The sequence below is a fragment of the Gadus morhua genome, chromosome 4 (assembly GCF_902167405.1).
Source record: "Gadus morhua chromosome 4, gadMor3.0, whole genome shotgun sequence".
NCBI classification, from domain to species: domain Eukaryota; kingdom Metazoa; phylum Chordata; class Actinopteri; order Gadiformes; family Gadidae; genus Gadus; species Gadus morhua.
In genome coordinates, this window is record NC_044051.1 from 42,876,305 (window position 1) to 42,893,549 (window position 17,245).

At 53.1% G+C, this 17,245-nt stretch overlaps 1 protein-coding gene across 2 annotated transcripts; it reads left to right on the forward strand.

The window, feature by feature from the left end:
- Positions 1-221: 221 nt before the first annotated feature.
- On the forward strand, positions 222-17,237 carry LOC115542980 (glutaminase kidney isoform, mitochondrial). 2 transcript variants are annotated; one of them, XM_030355503.1, is made up of 18 exons: positions 222-638; positions 2,422-2,512; positions 5,560-5,678; positions 6,436-6,565; positions 6,650-6,729; positions 6,913-7,076; positions 8,023-8,081; positions 10,878-10,910; positions 11,164-11,222; positions 11,378-11,444; positions 11,579-11,629; positions 12,149-12,325; positions 12,795-12,926; positions 13,680-13,772; positions 13,880-13,941; positions 14,824-14,900; positions 15,268-15,331; positions 15,469-17,237. In XM_030355503.1, the coding sequence occupies exons 1-18, from the start codon at positions 352-354 to the stop codon at positions 15,644-15,646; spliced, it is 1,923 nt and encodes a 640-aa protein (XP_030211363.1). In that variant the 5' UTR covers positions 222-351; the 3' UTR covers positions 15,647-17,237. The 2 variants fall into 2 exon arrangements, with proteins under 2 accessions (XP_030211363.1, XP_030211362.1); XM_030355502.1 differs by having other exon boundaries at positions 224-638; positions 2,416-2,512.
- Positions 17,238-17,245: the final 8 nt, after the last annotated feature.

Below are 17,245 nucleotides of genomic sequence, written 5' to 3' on the forward strand. Positions count from 1 at the left end.
CTATTCTATTACAGTTGCAATAATTAGCATTATTCTTGTTACTAGGGCTACTGTTATCATTATTCTCATGTTAAGTATATGATGAGATGCTCTCTGACAGGCCCCCGTGTTTTAGAGCTGCTGAAAACAAACCTGAGCTGCTCGGATGACTGACAGCTTCACGAGCAAATCAGGAGAGCAGCCACACTGTCAGTAGCCAATAGAATTTGCAGCAGGAGCGCAGTGGGCGGGACCAGTAGACTGCGAGTCAATCAGAGGAAACCGTTACGCGACGCTCGTTTAGCATCACTCCATCCGACCGGGTCGCTGAGAATAGCGTTAATTCAGATAATTAAGATAATTCAGATCGAAATGTTACATCTGCGTTCTTTGTCGGGGCTCACAGACGTGTTCCAGTCCAACCTTAAGCGGCCCTTGTCCTGCGTGGCGGGGGGGAGCAAAGCGCGATGTCTCAGCAGCGAGTGGCCGGCGGGGAGGCTGCCGAACCGGGGCAGCTGGGCACCTGCTCCGGCCCCCTGGAGCCTCCACCGAACCCCGGCCGCCCGGCCCCCGCACCCGGCCGTACACACGCAGACCAGAGCCCTCTGCTCCAAGAGCGACGGCGGCGGTGAGACGAGCAAGGACTCGGCCGCGGAGAAGTAGGTCATATACGGTCCTCTACGGTCCTCCATCATGGGATAGCTCATATTATGGATATCATATATATATATATATGTATATATATATATATATATATATATATATATATGTATATATATATATATATATATATATATATATATATATATATATATGTATATATATATATATATATGTATATATATATATGTATGTGTTGTGTCTCTGGGTAGCCGGGGGTCAGACGGCTGGTTTCCATCTGTCTGGTAGGCATGTTCCGGTGAATGTGTCCAGTAGTACGGCTCGGGGGGGGGGGGGGGCCGGCAATAGCCTGGTTGGCTGCCGACCCCCACCACCACCCCCAATCCCCAACACCACCCCCACCACCATTACCCCGGCCCGTACACCCCCCCCCCCCACACCTTTTCGTTTTTTTGATCCAATTGAAGTTGTTTTTTTTGGGGAGTGTTCTGTTGAGACTAAATTTATCATTGTGTGCCACTGTGCACACCGTCTGTCTGTCTGTCTGTCTGTCTGTCTGTCTGTCTGTCTGTCTGTCTGTCTGTCTGTCTGTCTGTCTGTCTGTCTCTCTCTCCCTCCCTGTGGGTCTGCTTGCTTTGCATTTGTAAGTATGTGTTTATTTGACCTTTATTCGTTCCCCCCCTTTAGCCTCCTGTAGGTTTGTAACCAACCAGGTAACAGGACAGCTGTCATAGGCTTATAATGACCAATCAGATGGATCGCATCTGCTGGGGGATTCATCCCCCAGCAGATGCACTGCAGGATTAATCTCCCATGATGCACTGTAGGATTAATCTCCCATGTTGCACTGTAGGATTAATCTCCCATGATGCACTGCAGGATTTATCTCCCATGATGCACTGCAGGATTCATCTCCCATGATGCACTGCAGGATTCATTTCCCATGATGCACTGGGTGATTAATCTCCCATGATGCACTGCGCCCATCGGATTGGAGGAACCCGAACAGGCACTAGAAGATCCCTTGTGCCGCCCTCCTCTAGATGTTCCGGCGCTCCTTGGAATCCCAGACCGGAATGTCAGCTAACATATTGGAATAACTGCAGACAACCTCCGCTTGGTGACTCAGAGGTCAAACATCGTAGTACTGGTTCTAGAAACCATCATGGATCATTCCGAGAGTATTCCGACCACAAACCATCGGTCCATTTTCCCATGGCCTTGAACGCCTCTTCAAGAGGAACGGTTCTGGTCCAGGCTGCTGCAGGGGTCTGGGTCTGGTATTCTTACCGCGGGCGATCCATCTAACCTTCCTCTACTGTAGGAACTGCTGGAAAAGTACTGGGACTATTTGATCACCTAGACCCCCAATAGCATAGACCCCTGGAATGACAATGCATCCAGTACAGAGATGTGATGTTGTTTAGCAAAACACTAGCATTATTCAGCGCTCAACTGGTGTTGAGCACTGAGCTAGCATCCCTTAGCATTAAGCTAGCCTCCCTTAGCATTAAGCTAGCCTCCCTTATCCTTAAGCTAGCCTCCCTTATCCTTAAGCTGGCCTCCCTTAGCATGAAGCTAGCATCCCTGAGCATTAGGCTAGCATTCTTTCCCATCTGGCTGAGCGGTGGTATTTGGCACTCAGTTAATCTTTGCCCGACTCTAAACGAGTATCCTTTGGCACAAAGCTAATGTTCTTTAATGGTCCTAACCTTTTCCCAAAGTGGTTAATGGGCTCCGCTGAACCTTGCTTGTCTACTTCCTGTGCAGTGGATCCCACTTCCTGTTCTCCTGAGCGCTGCTCTCTGTCCGCAGGAGAAGGAAGGCGGGCATCCTGCCCAGCCTGGAGGACCTCCTGTTCTACACCATCGCCGAGGGCCAGGAGAGGATCCCCGCCCACAAGTTCACCACGGTACGGCTCCAGGGTCCAACAGGGTCCAACAGGGTCCAACAGGGTCTAGAGCAGTGGTTCTCAAACTTTTTACCATGAGTACCACCTTAGAAATGATTTGGCTCTCCAAGTACCACCGGAATTAAAATAAAGTGCGTAGGCCTATAACTACATAGAGTTTACACAGAAGGCATTAATATTAATAACACGATTTATTATTCACATAACTTGACTTGACTGAAGCAACCAACTGTCTACACTCATGTATTGTATTTAAACACTTGCAACGGGATAATACTAACAATTGAACAACTGCCTCAATAGGGCTACCCAGCAAATGGGGATATCATCTGGCATATAACATACCAGTCAATCTAGTGAGGTTATTAACAAGTATACTGTATTAAAGCATTCAGAGCACTGAATATTAATTTTAACAACTGCAGTCAACCAATCATGTGAGGTAAATTGTACTGCATCAAAACATTCAAAGAATTGAACATGAATATTTAAATACTGGAGTCAAACAATCCTGTTATAAGTAATCATGCGCAGCAAAGAGAGAAATCATGTGTACTGCGATAACACTGTAATCAAACTATCATGAGTAAGAACAAGTGTATCATAGAAAAACAACGTATTCAGTATTAAAAAATACTGCAGTAAGTGCCATAAGGTCAGAATATAAACTATGTTTAGGTTTGAAGGAGAATGTACTCAGGCACACATTGAAAATTAGGCCTATCATGCTTAGTGGGAGGGGTGTGATGTATGGGTCGATTGAGGTTAGCTTTAGCCTCAGACTTGGTTCAGTATCCAACCTGCTTCCAGCACACAAGTTGAGGGGGGATGGCATCCCCCTTTGGAATTAAAATGATCAAAATCATCCCCCTTCTGAAACAGCCATCCCCCCTTCCCATCCCCTGTTATTTTATCAATTAATGTGGAAATATTACCGCTATTTCATTATAGCGGTTTCCTTTTTCAATTCGGCGCAAGCAACGTTACTTTTCCCAGGGACAGATTTGACAGCGATACTGCATTCTCGGGCAGTATGCTATTGCGCAAGCACGCAGTCGTACTTGCGCAATAGTGCCTTCCCGAGCTCTCATTCCACACCGTACGAAACTGACACTGGTAGCGTGAAGCAGTCTCTGCATCTCAGACATCGCTTCCGCAGGCAACTCTGTCCCCTTTTCTCCCTTTCATTCCAACCAGTGAGCAACGCTAGACTCCCTTCTCTTCCGAATGCATTTTTTTAAAAAAATAATAAGAATCAGTTTTTAAAATCCTTAAATGTGATGCATGCCTCCGAATCGTGTGATGTGTCCGATCAGCTGCGTTTTTGGGGATAAATTAAGAGCGATGACATGACAGTAGTCATCGCTCTTATTTGCGACCAAGAGAAACCTGGTCGCAAATGGAATGAGAAAGCGCACAGCCTTGTCTGAAAGCGCAGGATATTCGCTGCGTCGCTGCATCCAAAAGTCCAGAAATGTCTGGCCTCTGAAAGCAGACTTTCAACGTCTCGTCACAGGACGATTTTGCAAAAATGTTGCTTCCCCTACTCGTCGTCACAGCAGTTAGTCAATGCAGGTTTAAGATGATTGCATATGATGGGTACATGGCCTAGGGATGGGCACGAGTAAACTCGAGTGATCGAAGGAAATCCTCGAGGATCAATCGAGATCGAGTACTCGTTTAATCAAATCTATTTTTAGAATGCAACGCATCTGCAGCAGGAATAGGCCTGATGATGAACGGCAATATTACCAACCAAACATGCAATGCTTATTCTCCATCAAAACAGTCAGCGTTATCAGAGTATTCATTATTTATTTTTGCAAACGTTCAAAACACATTTTCCTTACAAAAATAAATAGGCCTATGCGTCTCACAATTTAAATCACGTCGAACCAAGGCCTGTAACAGTTTAAAAAAAACTAAAACGAAACAAGTAGCCTAACCATTGCAAATAATTTAAAGCTGCAAATAAAACGGCAGCAAATGGACTATGGATTACGCGTTGTGATCTTCTCTACACGGCCGGGATTACGGCTGCGGGTCTGCTTTCCCGAACTCACCGTTGTGTTTCAGGACGGAGCATATGTTGCCGCCTAGTACTTGTAGGCCTAGTAGCTACTCTGGTAGCTCGATTTCGCTTGGCATATTTTACATTTCACCTTATGATCTCCTATTTCTTTAAAGTAGGCCTATTTCAATTCTTCGCTGCGCTTTGCTTTAACCGCCATCTCTTAACTTTTTGAATTCTGGCGTGCCTGCACACGGCACGGAACGCGCCACACAGAAATGGATACATTTAATTTGCTTTGTGCCCACGGCATGCGTTAGTGGCGCCGCACAGAAAATTGATACATTTGCTTCAGAAAACTTTGTTTGTTTGTGTGTATGCAAACTCGAGTTTGCCTGTCCACCAACCGAGTTAATTTGTAACGAGTAGTACTCGAGTTATCGATTCCCCACGCCCATCCCTGATTTTTTTTTTTAACGGTTGCTTCAACTTCAAAAAATTGCTTCAAAAAATCGTTCATACTCCGCGTACCACTAGAGGGCGCTCGCGTACCACCAGTGGTACGCGTACCACAGATTGAGAACGGCTGGTCTAGAGGGTCCAACAGGGTCCAACAGGGTCCAACAGGGTCCAACAGGGTCCAGGGTCTAGAGGGTCTAACAGGGTCTAACAGGGTCCAGGGTCTAACAGGGTCTAACAGGGTCGGGAGGGTCTAGAGGGTCCAACAGGGTCCAACAGTGTCTAGAGGGTCCAACAGGGTCTAGAGGGTCCAACAGGGTCCAACAGGGTCACGGGGTCTAACAGGGTCTCGGGGTCTAACAGGGTCTCGGGGTCCAACCGGGTCTCAGGGTCTAACAGGGTCTCGGGGTCTCAGGGTCCAGGGTCTAACAGGGTCTCGGGGTCTAACAGGGTCTCGGGGTCTAACAGGGTCTCAGGGTCTAACAGGGTCTCGGGGTCTCAGGGTCAGGGTGTAAAAGGGTCCAGGGTCTAACAGGGTCCAGAGGGTCTAACTGTGTTCTGCCCCCCCCCCCCCTAGGCTTTGAAGGCCACTGGTCTCCGGACCGGAGACCCCCGCCTCAAGGAGTGTATGGAGATGCTGAAGGTCATCATGAAGACCACGTCGGATGGAGCCCTGGACCGGCACCTTTTCAAGAAGTACGAACCCGGACCCTCTGCCCAGACCCAGTCCCAGACCCAGACCCAGACCCAGACCCAGACCCAGTCCCAGACCCAGACCACCAGACCCAGACCCAGACCCAGACCCAGACCCAGACCCTGACCCTGACCCTGACCCAGACCCAGACCCAGACCCAGTCAGGTCTAACAGGCACTAACACTGCAGGGCTGGGGTTCTACTCCCTGTAGCTCAGCGGGGGGGGGGGGGGTGGTAGCGGGGGGGTCCTGACGCCTCTGGCTCCAGGTGGGGGGTCCTGACGCCTCTGGCTCCAGGTGGGGGGGTGTTGGTGGTGGTGGGGGGGGTCCTGACGCCTCTGGCTCCAGGTGGGGGGTCCTTTGGTGGGGGGGGGGTCCTGACGCCTCTGGCTCCAGGTGGGGGGTCCTTTGGTGGGGGGGGTCCGGTGGGGGGGTCCTGACGCCTCTGGCTCCAGGTGGGGGGTCCTTTGGTGGGGGGGGTCCTGTGGGGGGGGTCCTGACGCCTCTGGCTCCAGGTGGGGGGTCCTTTGGTGGGGGGGGTCCGGTGGGGGGGGGTCCTGACGCCTCTGGCTCCAGGTGGGGGGTCCTTTGGTGGGGGGGGTCCGGTGGGGGGGGTCCTGACGCCTCTGGCTCCAGGTGGGGGGTCCTTTGGTGGGGGGGGTCCGGTGGGGGGGGTCCTGACGCCTCTGGCTCCAGGTGGGGGGTCCTTTGGTGGGGGGGGGTCCTTTGGTGGGGGGGGTCCTGACGCCTCTGGCTCCAGGTGTGTGCAGAGTAACATCGTGCTGCTGACGCAGGCGTTCCGCAAGAAGTTCGTCATCCCGGACTTCCAGCCCTTCTGCGCGCACATCGACGAGCTCTACCACAACGCCAAGAAGATACCTGGGGGGCAGGTGAGCCCCCCCTGACACCACAACCAATCACAGCCCTCACACCTCAGCCGGTCCTCGTTGATGTAGCCTCCGTCTGTCCTCTAGGTGGCGGACTACATCCCCCAGCTGGCCCGCTTCAGCCCCGACCTCTGGGCCGTGTCCCTCTGCACCGTAGACGGACAGAGGTACTACATTACCCACAATGCCCCATCACCCCGTCCCTTCAGATCCCTCTCTGGGTGGGGTCGCCGCGGTGGGGCTGAGGGACCGAGAGGGGAGGGGGACGGCGGGGAGACCCTTCACCTGTAGGTCGACTGGTTTGACCTCTCTCTCCCCCTTCCCTCCCCCCCCTCCCCCCCCTCCCCCAGGCACACGGTGGGGGACACCAAGGTGCCGTTCTGCCTGCAGTCGTGTGTGAAGCCGCTGAAGTACGCCATCGCCGTGCACGACCACGGCACCGACTACGTGCACCGCTTCATCGGCAAGGAGCCCAGCGGCCTGCGCTTCAACAAGCTCTTCCTCAACGAGGACGGTGAGACAGCCTCTGGTCTCACCCGCTGGTCTCACCCTCTGGCCTCACCCGCTGGTCTCACCCTCTGGTCTCACCCTCTGGTCTCACGCTCTGGTCTCACGCTCTGGCCTGACCCGCTGGTCTCACCCTCTGGCCTCACCCGCTGGTCTCACCCTCCGGTCTCACCCTCCGGTCTCACCCTCCGGTCTCCCCTCTTATCTCACCCTCTGGTCTCACCCTCTGGTCTCACCCTCTGGTCTCACCCTCAGGTCTCACCCGCTGGTCTCACCCTCTGGTCTCACCCTTTAGTCTCTGGTCTCACCCTCTGGTCTCACCATTTAGTCTCACCCTCTGGTCTCACCCTCTGGTTTCACCTCTTATCTCACCCTCTGGTCTCACCCTCTGGTCTCACCTCTGGTTTCACCCTCTGGTCTCTGGTCTCACCCTCTGGTCTCTGGTCTCACCCTCTGGTCTCTGGTCTCACCCTCTGGTCTCACCCTCTGGTCTCACCTCTTATCTCACCCTCTGGTCTCACCTCTTATCTCACCCTCTGGTCTCACCTCTGGTCTCACCCTCTGGTCTCACCTCTGGTCTCACCTCTGGTCTCACCTCTTATCTCACCCTCTGGACTCACCCTCTGGTCTCACCTCTGGTCTCACCTCTTATCTCACCCTCTGGTCTCACCTCTGGTCTCACCTCTGGTCTCACCCTCTGGTCTCACCTCTTATCTCACCCTCTGGACTCACCCTCTGGTCTCACCTCTGGTCTCACCCACTGGTCTCACCTCTTATCTCACCCTCTGGACTCACCCTCTGGTCTCACCCTCTGGTCTCACGATGTGATGTCATGGTGTGATGTCATGCTGTGATGTCATGCTGTGATGTCATGCTGTGATGTCATGTGATGTCATGCTGTGATGTCACGTGATGTCATGCTGTGATGTCATGCTGTGATTGATGTTCTTCAGATAAACCCCACAACCCCATGGTGAACGCCGGAGCCATTGTGTGCACGTCACTTATTAAGGTACGTGCACACCACACACACACCTCTGCTATACTGCAGTCTCATGTAGGTACCAGGGAGTGACGTAGCGGCGCTGGGAGTGACGTAGCGGGCTGGGAGTGACGTAGGGGCGCTGGGAGTGACGTAGGGGCGCTGGGAGTGACGTAGCGGGCTGGGAGTGACGTAGCGGGCTGGGAGTGACGTAGGGGCGCTGGGAGTGACGTAGCGGGCTGGGAGTGACGTAGCGGGCTGTGAGTGACGTAGCGGGCTGGGAGTGACGTAGCGGGCTGGGGGTGACGTAGCGACCTGGTGGAGGGCGGGGGTAGAGGACGTGGAGTGACGTAGCGGGCTGGGAGTGACGTAGCGGTGCTGGGGGTGACGTAGCGGCGCTGGGAGTGACGTAGCGGGCTGGGAGTGACGTAGCAGCGCTGGGAGTGACGTAGCGGGCTGGGAGTGACGCAGCGGGCTGGGAGTGACGTAGCGGGCTGGGAGTGACGTAGGGGCGCTGGGAGTGACGTAGCGGGCTGTGAGTGACGTAGCGGGCTGGGAGTGACGTAGCGGGCTGGGGGTGACGTAGCGACCTGGTGGAGGGCGGGGGTAGAGGACGTGGAGTGACGTAGCGGGCTGGGAGTGACGTAGCGGGCTGGGAGTGACGTAGCGGGCTGGGAGTGACGTAGCGGGCTGGGAGTGACGTAGCAGCGCTGGGAGTGACGTAGCGGGCTGGGAGTGACGCAGCGGGCTGGGAGTGACGTAGCAGCGCTGGGAGTGACGTAGCGGGCTGGGAGTGACGCAGCGGGCTGGGAGTGACGTAGCGGGCTGGGAGTGACGTAGCGGGCTGGGAGTGACGTAGCGGGCTGGGAGTGACGTAGCGGGCCTGGTGGAGGGGGGGTAGAGGACGTGGAGTGAGGCTGGCGGAGGCCAGGAGGGGATTAGAGATGATCCTCTCTCTGGGATTAAGAGAGAGAGAGGAGGGGCCGTCGCTCGCCCACGCGCCCGACCGCTCCGATCCGGATCCGTCACATCGCCTCCATGAAGACACCATCCGGTTGGCTCCGGTTTCTGCAGCCGTTCCCCGGCGACCGATCACCACCGAGCGGCCCCTAGTGATGTGGTTGGTGACGTAGCTAGGGGCCGACGCTACAGAGCCCCCCGTACCGGAGGACTGGCTGATAGGCCGGGCGGTGGTCCCTGTGTTCTGATAGGCCGGGCGGTGGTCCCTGTGTTCTGATAGGCCGGGGGCCAAGAGCTAACAACTCTTATGGACCCTCTCAGATGCTAGTTCTAAGCGTCTCAGGTGATGTTGGCTTCCTCTACAGTCGACTAACCAACTAACTAACCAACACTCTGCCTCCTGAACCAGATCCACTAGATATAAACTAGTACCTCTACAGTCAACTAACCAACTAACCAACACTCTGCCTCCTGAACCAGATCCACTAGATATAAACTAGTACCTCTACAGTCGACTAACCAACTAAACAACACTCTGCCTCCTGAACCAGATCCACTAGATATAAACTAGTACCTCTACAGTCGACTAACCAACTAACCAACACTCTGTCTCCTGAACCAGATCCACTAGATATAAACTAGTACCTCTACAGTCGAATAACCAACTAACCAACACTCTGTCTCCTGAACCAGATCCGCTAGATATAAACTAGTACCTCTACAGTCGACTAACTAACTAACCAACACTCTGTCTCATGAACCAGATCCACTAGATATAAACTAGTACCTCTACAGTCGACTAACCAACTAACCAACACTCTGTCTCCTGAACCAGATCCACTAGATATAAACTAGTACCTCTACAGTCGACTAACTAACTAACCAACACTCTGCCTCCTGAACCAGATCCACTAGATATAAACTAGTACCTCTACAGTCGACTAACCAACTAACCAACACTCTGTCTCCTGAACCTGATCCACTAGATATAAACTAGTACCTCTACAGTCGACTAACTAACTAACCAACACTCTGTCTCCTCAACCAGATCCACTAGATATAAACTAGTACCTCTACAGTCGACTAACTAACACTCTGTCTCCTGAACCAGATCCACTAGATATAAACTAGTACCTCTACAGTCGACTAACCAACTAACCAACACTGTCTCCTGAACCAGATCCACTAGATATAAACTAGTACCTCTACAGTCGACTAACTAACTAACCAACACTCTGCCTCCTGAACCTGATCCACTAGATATAAACTAGTACCTCTACAGTCGACTAACCAACTAACCAACACTCTGTCTCCTGAACCAGATCCACTAGATATAAACTAGTACCTCTACAGTCGACTAACTAACACTCTGTCTCCTGAACCAGATCCACTAGATATAAACTAGTACATCTACATTCGACTAACCAACTAACCAACACTCTGCCTCCTGAACCAGATCCACTAGATATAAACTAGTACCTCTACAGTCGACTAACCAACACTCTGTCTCCTGAACCATATCCACTAGATATCAACCAGATGTTTACAACAAGACCTCCAGATGTGTATGTCTCTAACTAATAGAGTAGACTGACTAACCAACACTTTAACTAGACACAAGAATCAGATTAATCATAGTTTAATCATAATCTAACCCTCTCACCTGGTCATCTCAAATAAGTCACTACTCTGATGTTAAGACTTAAATCCTTGAATGAATCCCAGCATGATTCCTATCCTAATCCTAACGGTAGTGATTTGGCTATCTCTGTTTGATTAACTCGATGTCAGTTGTAGTGCTAATGCATTAGCTATATGTGTTAGCTAAATGTTTGTCATTTATAACCGAGTATTTCTGGTTGACAGCACGGAGCGAGCAACGCTGAGAAGTTCGACTATGTGAGTATGTGTGTGTGTGTGTGTGTGTGTGTGTGTGTGTGTGTGTGTGTGTGTGTGTGTGTGTGTGTGTGTGTGTGTGTGTGTGTGTGTGTGTGTGTGTGTGTGTGTGTGTGTGTGTGTGTGCAGTAGAATAGCTTGCTACACATCACTAATTCTAAGCTAAAAATGGACTAACACTATTCTGAACTTATGATGGTGATGATCTGGTGTTGATCTGGTGTGGACCTGGTGTTGATCTGGTTTGTATCTCTAGGTTATGGACTTCATGAACAAATTGGCTGGAAATGAGTATGTAGGCTTCAGCAATGCCACGTGAGTACAATATACTCCAATACCAACCTCCTCATAGAGTACTGCATTCCTTTTAAAGTACTGCACTACATGCAGTATTACGTTGAGTGTAGTGTTGCAGTCTAAGTGGAGGAGCTGCGGCCGCTGGAGCCTAAAGCGCAGTGTTTACCTCGCAGGTTCCAGTCAGAGCGAGAGTCAGGGGACCGCAACTTTGCTATTGGCTACTACCTGAAGGAGAAGAAGGTAGGAGACCACGAGACGCCGCCCCACAATCCACCCATTGTTCACCAGTGGTGGACACTCCCACTGGTGATGCCAGTGGACTGTACCATCTGCTGGGGGGGGCCTATCAATCTGACCCCGTCTCTTTCTTTCAGTGTTTCCCCGAGGGAACGGACATGACCTCCATCCTGGATTTCTACTTCCAGGTCAGTGATGAACAGATCCTCTTCCGTGTGACGGGAGAAACAGATGATGTTGATTGTTCTGTTGTTGAGGCGCCCACAGCACTGGCTCGACAGGTCGTCCAGGTTGGGATAAGTCCAGCTCTGTATTCGAAGGGCTTGTCTGTTAGCTCCCTCTTCAGTTAGCTGGGAGTTAGCTTGTCATTTCAATGTTTGATCCAATGGCCAACAAGTTCAGTTAGCCAGTGAGCTATCAGTTAGCTGTCGAGTCTCTCCTCCCTGCTAGCTGTTCAGTTAGCCAGTGAGCTAATGCTAGCGTCTCTCCTTCCTGCTAGCTGTTCAATTAGCCAGTGAGTTAATCGTAGCGTCTCTCCTCCCTGCTAGCTGTTCAGTTAGCCAGTGAGCTAGCCATTCAGTTAGCTGTTGATTCTCTCCTCCCTGCTAGCTGTTCAGTTATCCAGTGAGCTTATGCTAACGTCTCTCCTCCCTGCTAGCTGTTCAGTTAGCCATTGAGCTAATGCTAACGTCTCTCCTCCCTGCTAGCTCTGTTCCATCGAGGTCACCTGTGAGAGCGCTAGCGTCATGGCGGCCACACTGGCCAACGGCGGCTTCTGTCCAATCACAGGAGAGCGTGTCCTGAGCCCGGAGGCGGTGCGGAACACCCTGAGCCTCATGCACTCCTGTGGCATGTACGACTTCTCAGGCCAGTTCGCCTTCCACGTCAGTACCGCTGCACAGCCTGCTGCTGCTAACCCCTGTCACCATGGCGACCCTGTCACCCTGTCACCTCGGTGACCTTGTCACCCGGTAACCCTTTAACCTCGGTGACCCTGTAACCCTGTTAACTTGGTGACCTTGGTAACCCTGTAACCTTGGTGACCCTGTCCCCTTGGTGACCTTGGAAACCTTGGTGACCTTGGTAACCCTGTAGCCTCGGTAACCCTGTAACCTTGGTAACACTGTCACCCTGTAACCTTGGTGACCCTGTAACCTTGGTGACCTTGGTAACCCTCTAACCTTGTCACCCTGTCACCTTGGTAACCCTGTAACCTTGGTGACCCTGTGACCTCCATAATCCCGGTAAAATATGGGCAGCATTGCTAACCCTGTATCCTTGGTAACTGTAGTCACTGTAACCGTGGTAACCCCTGTGACCGTGGTAACCCCCTGCGGTGCGCTGCTCCCCCAGGTGGGCCTGCCGGCCAAGTCTGGGGTGTCGGGGGGGATCCTGCTGGTGGTGCCCAACGTGATGGGGGTCATGTGTTGGTCGCCCCCGCTGGACAAGTTGGGCAACAGTGTCAGAGGGATCCGCTTCTGCACCGTACGTCAGCCCGCCGTGCTAACGCTACGCTGCAGTGCCACCCACAATGCTAACGCTACAGCCTCACTGATAACGCTAGGCTACAGCTCCACCCACAACGCTAACGCTACGCTGTAGCGCCACCCACAACGCTAACGCTACAGCCTCAAGGATAACGCTAGGCTACAGCTCCACCCACAACGCTAACGCTGCAGCCTCAAGGATAACGTTAGGCTACAGCTCCACCCACAACGCTAACGCTACGCTGTAGCGCCACCCACAACGCTAACGCTACAGCCTCAAGGATAACGCTAGGCTACAGCTCCACCCACAACGCTAACGCTGCAGCCTCAAGGATAACGTTAGGCTACAGCTCCACCCACAACGCTAACGCTACGCTGTAGCGCCACCCACAACGCTAACGCTACAGCCTCAAGGATAACGCTAGGCTACAGCTCCACCCACAACGCTAACGCTGCAGCCTCAAGGATAACGTTAGGCTACAGCTCCACCCACAACGCTAACGCTACGCTGTAGCGCCACCCACAACGCTAATGCTACAGCCTCAAGGATAACGCTAGGCTACAGCTCCACCCGCAACGCTAACGCTACGCTATAGTGTCACTGATAAGTCTAGGCTACAGCTTCTCTGACAACATTAATGCTACACAGTAGTAGTGTGTGATTGGTTGGTCAGTAGTAGTGTGTGATTGGTCGGTCAGTAGTAGTGTGTGATTGGTCGGTCAGTAGTAACCTGTGATTGGTCGGTTTCAGGATCTGCTGTCTCTGTGTAACTTCCACAACTACGACAACCTGAAACACTTCGCCAAGAAACTGGACCCCCGCAGGGAGGGGGGAGACCAGAGGGTGGGTGTCTGTCTGTCTGTCTGTCTGTCTGTCTGTCTGTCTGTCTGTCTGTCTGTCTCTTGTAGTTGCTATGTTATTGATCATGTGGCTGATCGTCCTGATTGCAGGTGAAGTCTGTGATTAATCTGCTGTTTGCTGCCTACACTGGAGACGTGTCCGCGCTGAGGAGGTGAGACCTCCCCTTAACCTACTGCCCTGAGCCCCAACCTCCCCTTAACCTACTGCCGTGAGAGCCACAACCTCCCCTTAACCTACTGCACAGAGCCACAACCTCCCCTTAACCTACTGCACTGAGCCACAACCTCCCCTTAACCTACTGCACTGAGAGCCACAACCTCCCCTTAACCTACTGCACTGAGAGCCACAACCTCCCCTTAACCTACTGCACTGAGCCCCAACCTCCCCTTAACCTACTGCCCTGAGCCACAACCTCCCCTTAACCTACTGCACAGAGCCACAACCTCCCCTTAACCTACTGCACTGAGCCACAACCTCCCCTTAACCTACTGCCCTGAGCCCCAACCTCCCCTTAACCTACTGCCATGAGAGCCACAACCTCCCCTTAACCTACTGCACTGAGCCACAACCTCCCCTTAACCTACTGCACTGAGCCACAACCTCCCCTTAACCTACTGCCCTGAGCCCCAACCTCCCCTTAACCTACTGCACAGAGCCACAACCTCCCCTTAACCTACTGCACTGAGAGCCACAACCTCCCCTTAACCTACTGCACTGAGAGCCACAACCTCCCCTTAACCTACTGCCCTGAGCCACAACCTCCCCTTAACCTACTGCCCTGAGCCACAACCTCCCCTTAACCTACTGCACTGAGAGCCCCAACCTCCCCTTAACCGACTGCACTGAGCCACAACCTCCCCTTAACCTACTGCAATGAGCCCCAACCTCCCCTTAATCTACTGCACTGAGAGCCACAACCTCCCCTTAACCTACTGCACTGAGAGCCCCAACCTCCCCTTAACCTACTGTGTGTGTGTGTGTGTGTGTGTGTGTGTGTGTGTGTGTGTGTGTGTGTGTGTGTGTGTGTGTGTAGGTTTGCCCTGTCCTCCATGGATATGGAGCAGAGGGACTACGACTCGCGGACGGCGCTCCATGTGGCGGCAGCCGAAGGTAGAGTGAGACCACCCACTGGGGGGGGGGGGTGAGACCACCCACTGGGGGGGGGGGGGGGGGTGAGACCACCACCCCCCACTGGGGGGGAGGGGAGGGGGAGCGTTGAGGTGTGGGGCAGGTCTACCCTGATGACCCAGAGAGACATCACAGCACAGAACACACTAGCTACTGGTTAACACACCTTTGATTGAAGTTGGCTTCCCCAAACCAATCAAGGAAGAGATGTCTGATTGGTCAGAAATCAAATGACTCATGGAGAGGCCGACGCCCACAAACTGGCTCCCTGACAAGAGCCTGTCACTCACTGAGGGCGGACGGCTGGGCCACCTCTAACTGTGTGTGTGTGTGTGCGTGTGCGTTTCAGGTCATGCTGAGGTGGTTCGGTTCCTCCTGGAGGCCTGTAAGGTCAACGCAGTCCCTAAAGACAGGTACACACACACACACACACACACACACACACACACACACACACACACACACACACACACACACACACACACACACACACACATATATGCTACACTTTCTGCCATTTGTGCTTGTGTGTGTGTGTGTGTGTGTGCAGGTGGGGGAACACCCCTATGGACGAGGCGGTGCATTTCGGCCATCATGACGTGGTCACCATCCTGCAGGACTACCACCCCCCCCCCCAGCCCCCCCCAGCCCCCCCAGACCACCGAGGTGGCAGGGAACAACCTGGACGGCCTGCTGTAGCCCTTAACCCCCCCTCTGTTAGCCCTTAACCCCCCCTCTGGGAACAACCTGGACGGCGTGCTGTAGCCCTTAACCCCCCCTCTGTTAGCCCTTAACCCCCCCTCTGGGAACAACCTGGACGGCCTGCTGTAGCCCTTAACCCCCCCTCTGTTAGCCCTTAACCCCCCCTCTGGGAACAACCTGGACGGCCTGCTGTAGCCCTTAACCCCCCCTCTGTTAGCCCTTAACCCCCCCTCTGGGAACAACCTGGACGGCCTGCTGTAGCCCTTAACCCCCCCTCTGTTAGCCCTTAACCCCCCCTCTGGGAACAACCTGGACGGCGTGCTGTAGCCCTTAACCCCCCCTCTGTTAGCCCTTAACCCCCCCTCTGGGAACAACCTGGACGGCCTGCTGTAGCCCTTAACCCCCCCTCTGTTAGCCCTTAACCCCCCCCTCTGGGAACAACCTGGACGGCCTGCTGTAGCCCTTAACCCCCCCTCTGTTAGCCCTTAACCCCCCCTCTGGGAACAACCTGGACGGCGTGCTGTAGCCCTTAACCCCCCCTCTGTTAGCCCTTAACCCCCCCTCTGGGAACAACCTGGACGGCCTGCTGTAGCCCTTAACCCCCCCTTCTGTTAGCCCTTAACCCCCCCCCCCTCTGGGAACAACCTGGATGGCCTGCTGTAGCCCTTAACCCCCCCTCTGTTAGCCCTTAACCCCCCCTCTGTTAGCCCTTAACCCCCCCCCCCCCGGGAACAACCTGGACGGCCTGCTGTAGCCCTTAACCCTCCCTCTGTTAGCCCTTAACTCCCCCCTCTGTTAGCCCTAAACCCCCCCTCTGTTAGCCCTTAACCCCCCCTCTGTTAGCCCTTAACCCCCCCTCTGGGAACAACCTGGATGGCCTGCTGTAGCCCTTAACCCCCCCCTCTGTTAACCCTTAACCCCCCCTCCCCCCTCTGTTAGCCTTTAACCTCACCCTGTTAGCCCTTAACCCCACCCTCAACTCCTTCATTTCCCATTAACCTTGGCCTGAATTCAACTCTTATCCCTCAACCCCTGAAGGGACCATCCACTTACTCTGAAAAATACTCCCCCGTCTTTTCCCCGCCCCCTTTGTATTGGCCCCGCCCCTTCATTAAACAATCAACTGTCTGTGTTTCTGGTCGTGTTACAAGGTCTTGCGTAGAAATATGACGATGCATTCTAAAGGAACACTGCTTTGATGCCTCCACAAATATATACTGATGTTAGAACTGTTGATATGACTGGTTTATACTAGACTGGTTTACACTAGTCTAGACTGGTTTACACTAGTCTAGACTGGTTTACACTGGTTGAGACTAGTCTAGACTGGGTGACACTTGTTGAGGCTGGTTTATCAGCAGTTTTCAATCTGTCAGTCTGTTGTGTTGAGTTGTCAAATGCTCCAACTTAAAGTGTGTGTATATTTGTGTGTGCAGTGTAAGGTTTCAGTGTGATCGGACAGCAGGGTTACGCAGACGACGTCCGAGCAGGTGAAAGACGTCAGATCTTTGTGATGGATGTTATTTATTTGTAAAAGCGACAGTGATCCTTTCTCATGACGCCGTCCGTCGCGGCGGTGACGTGTGTATTTATAAAGCCTGTGTACATAAACCTGAAGTCTGCCA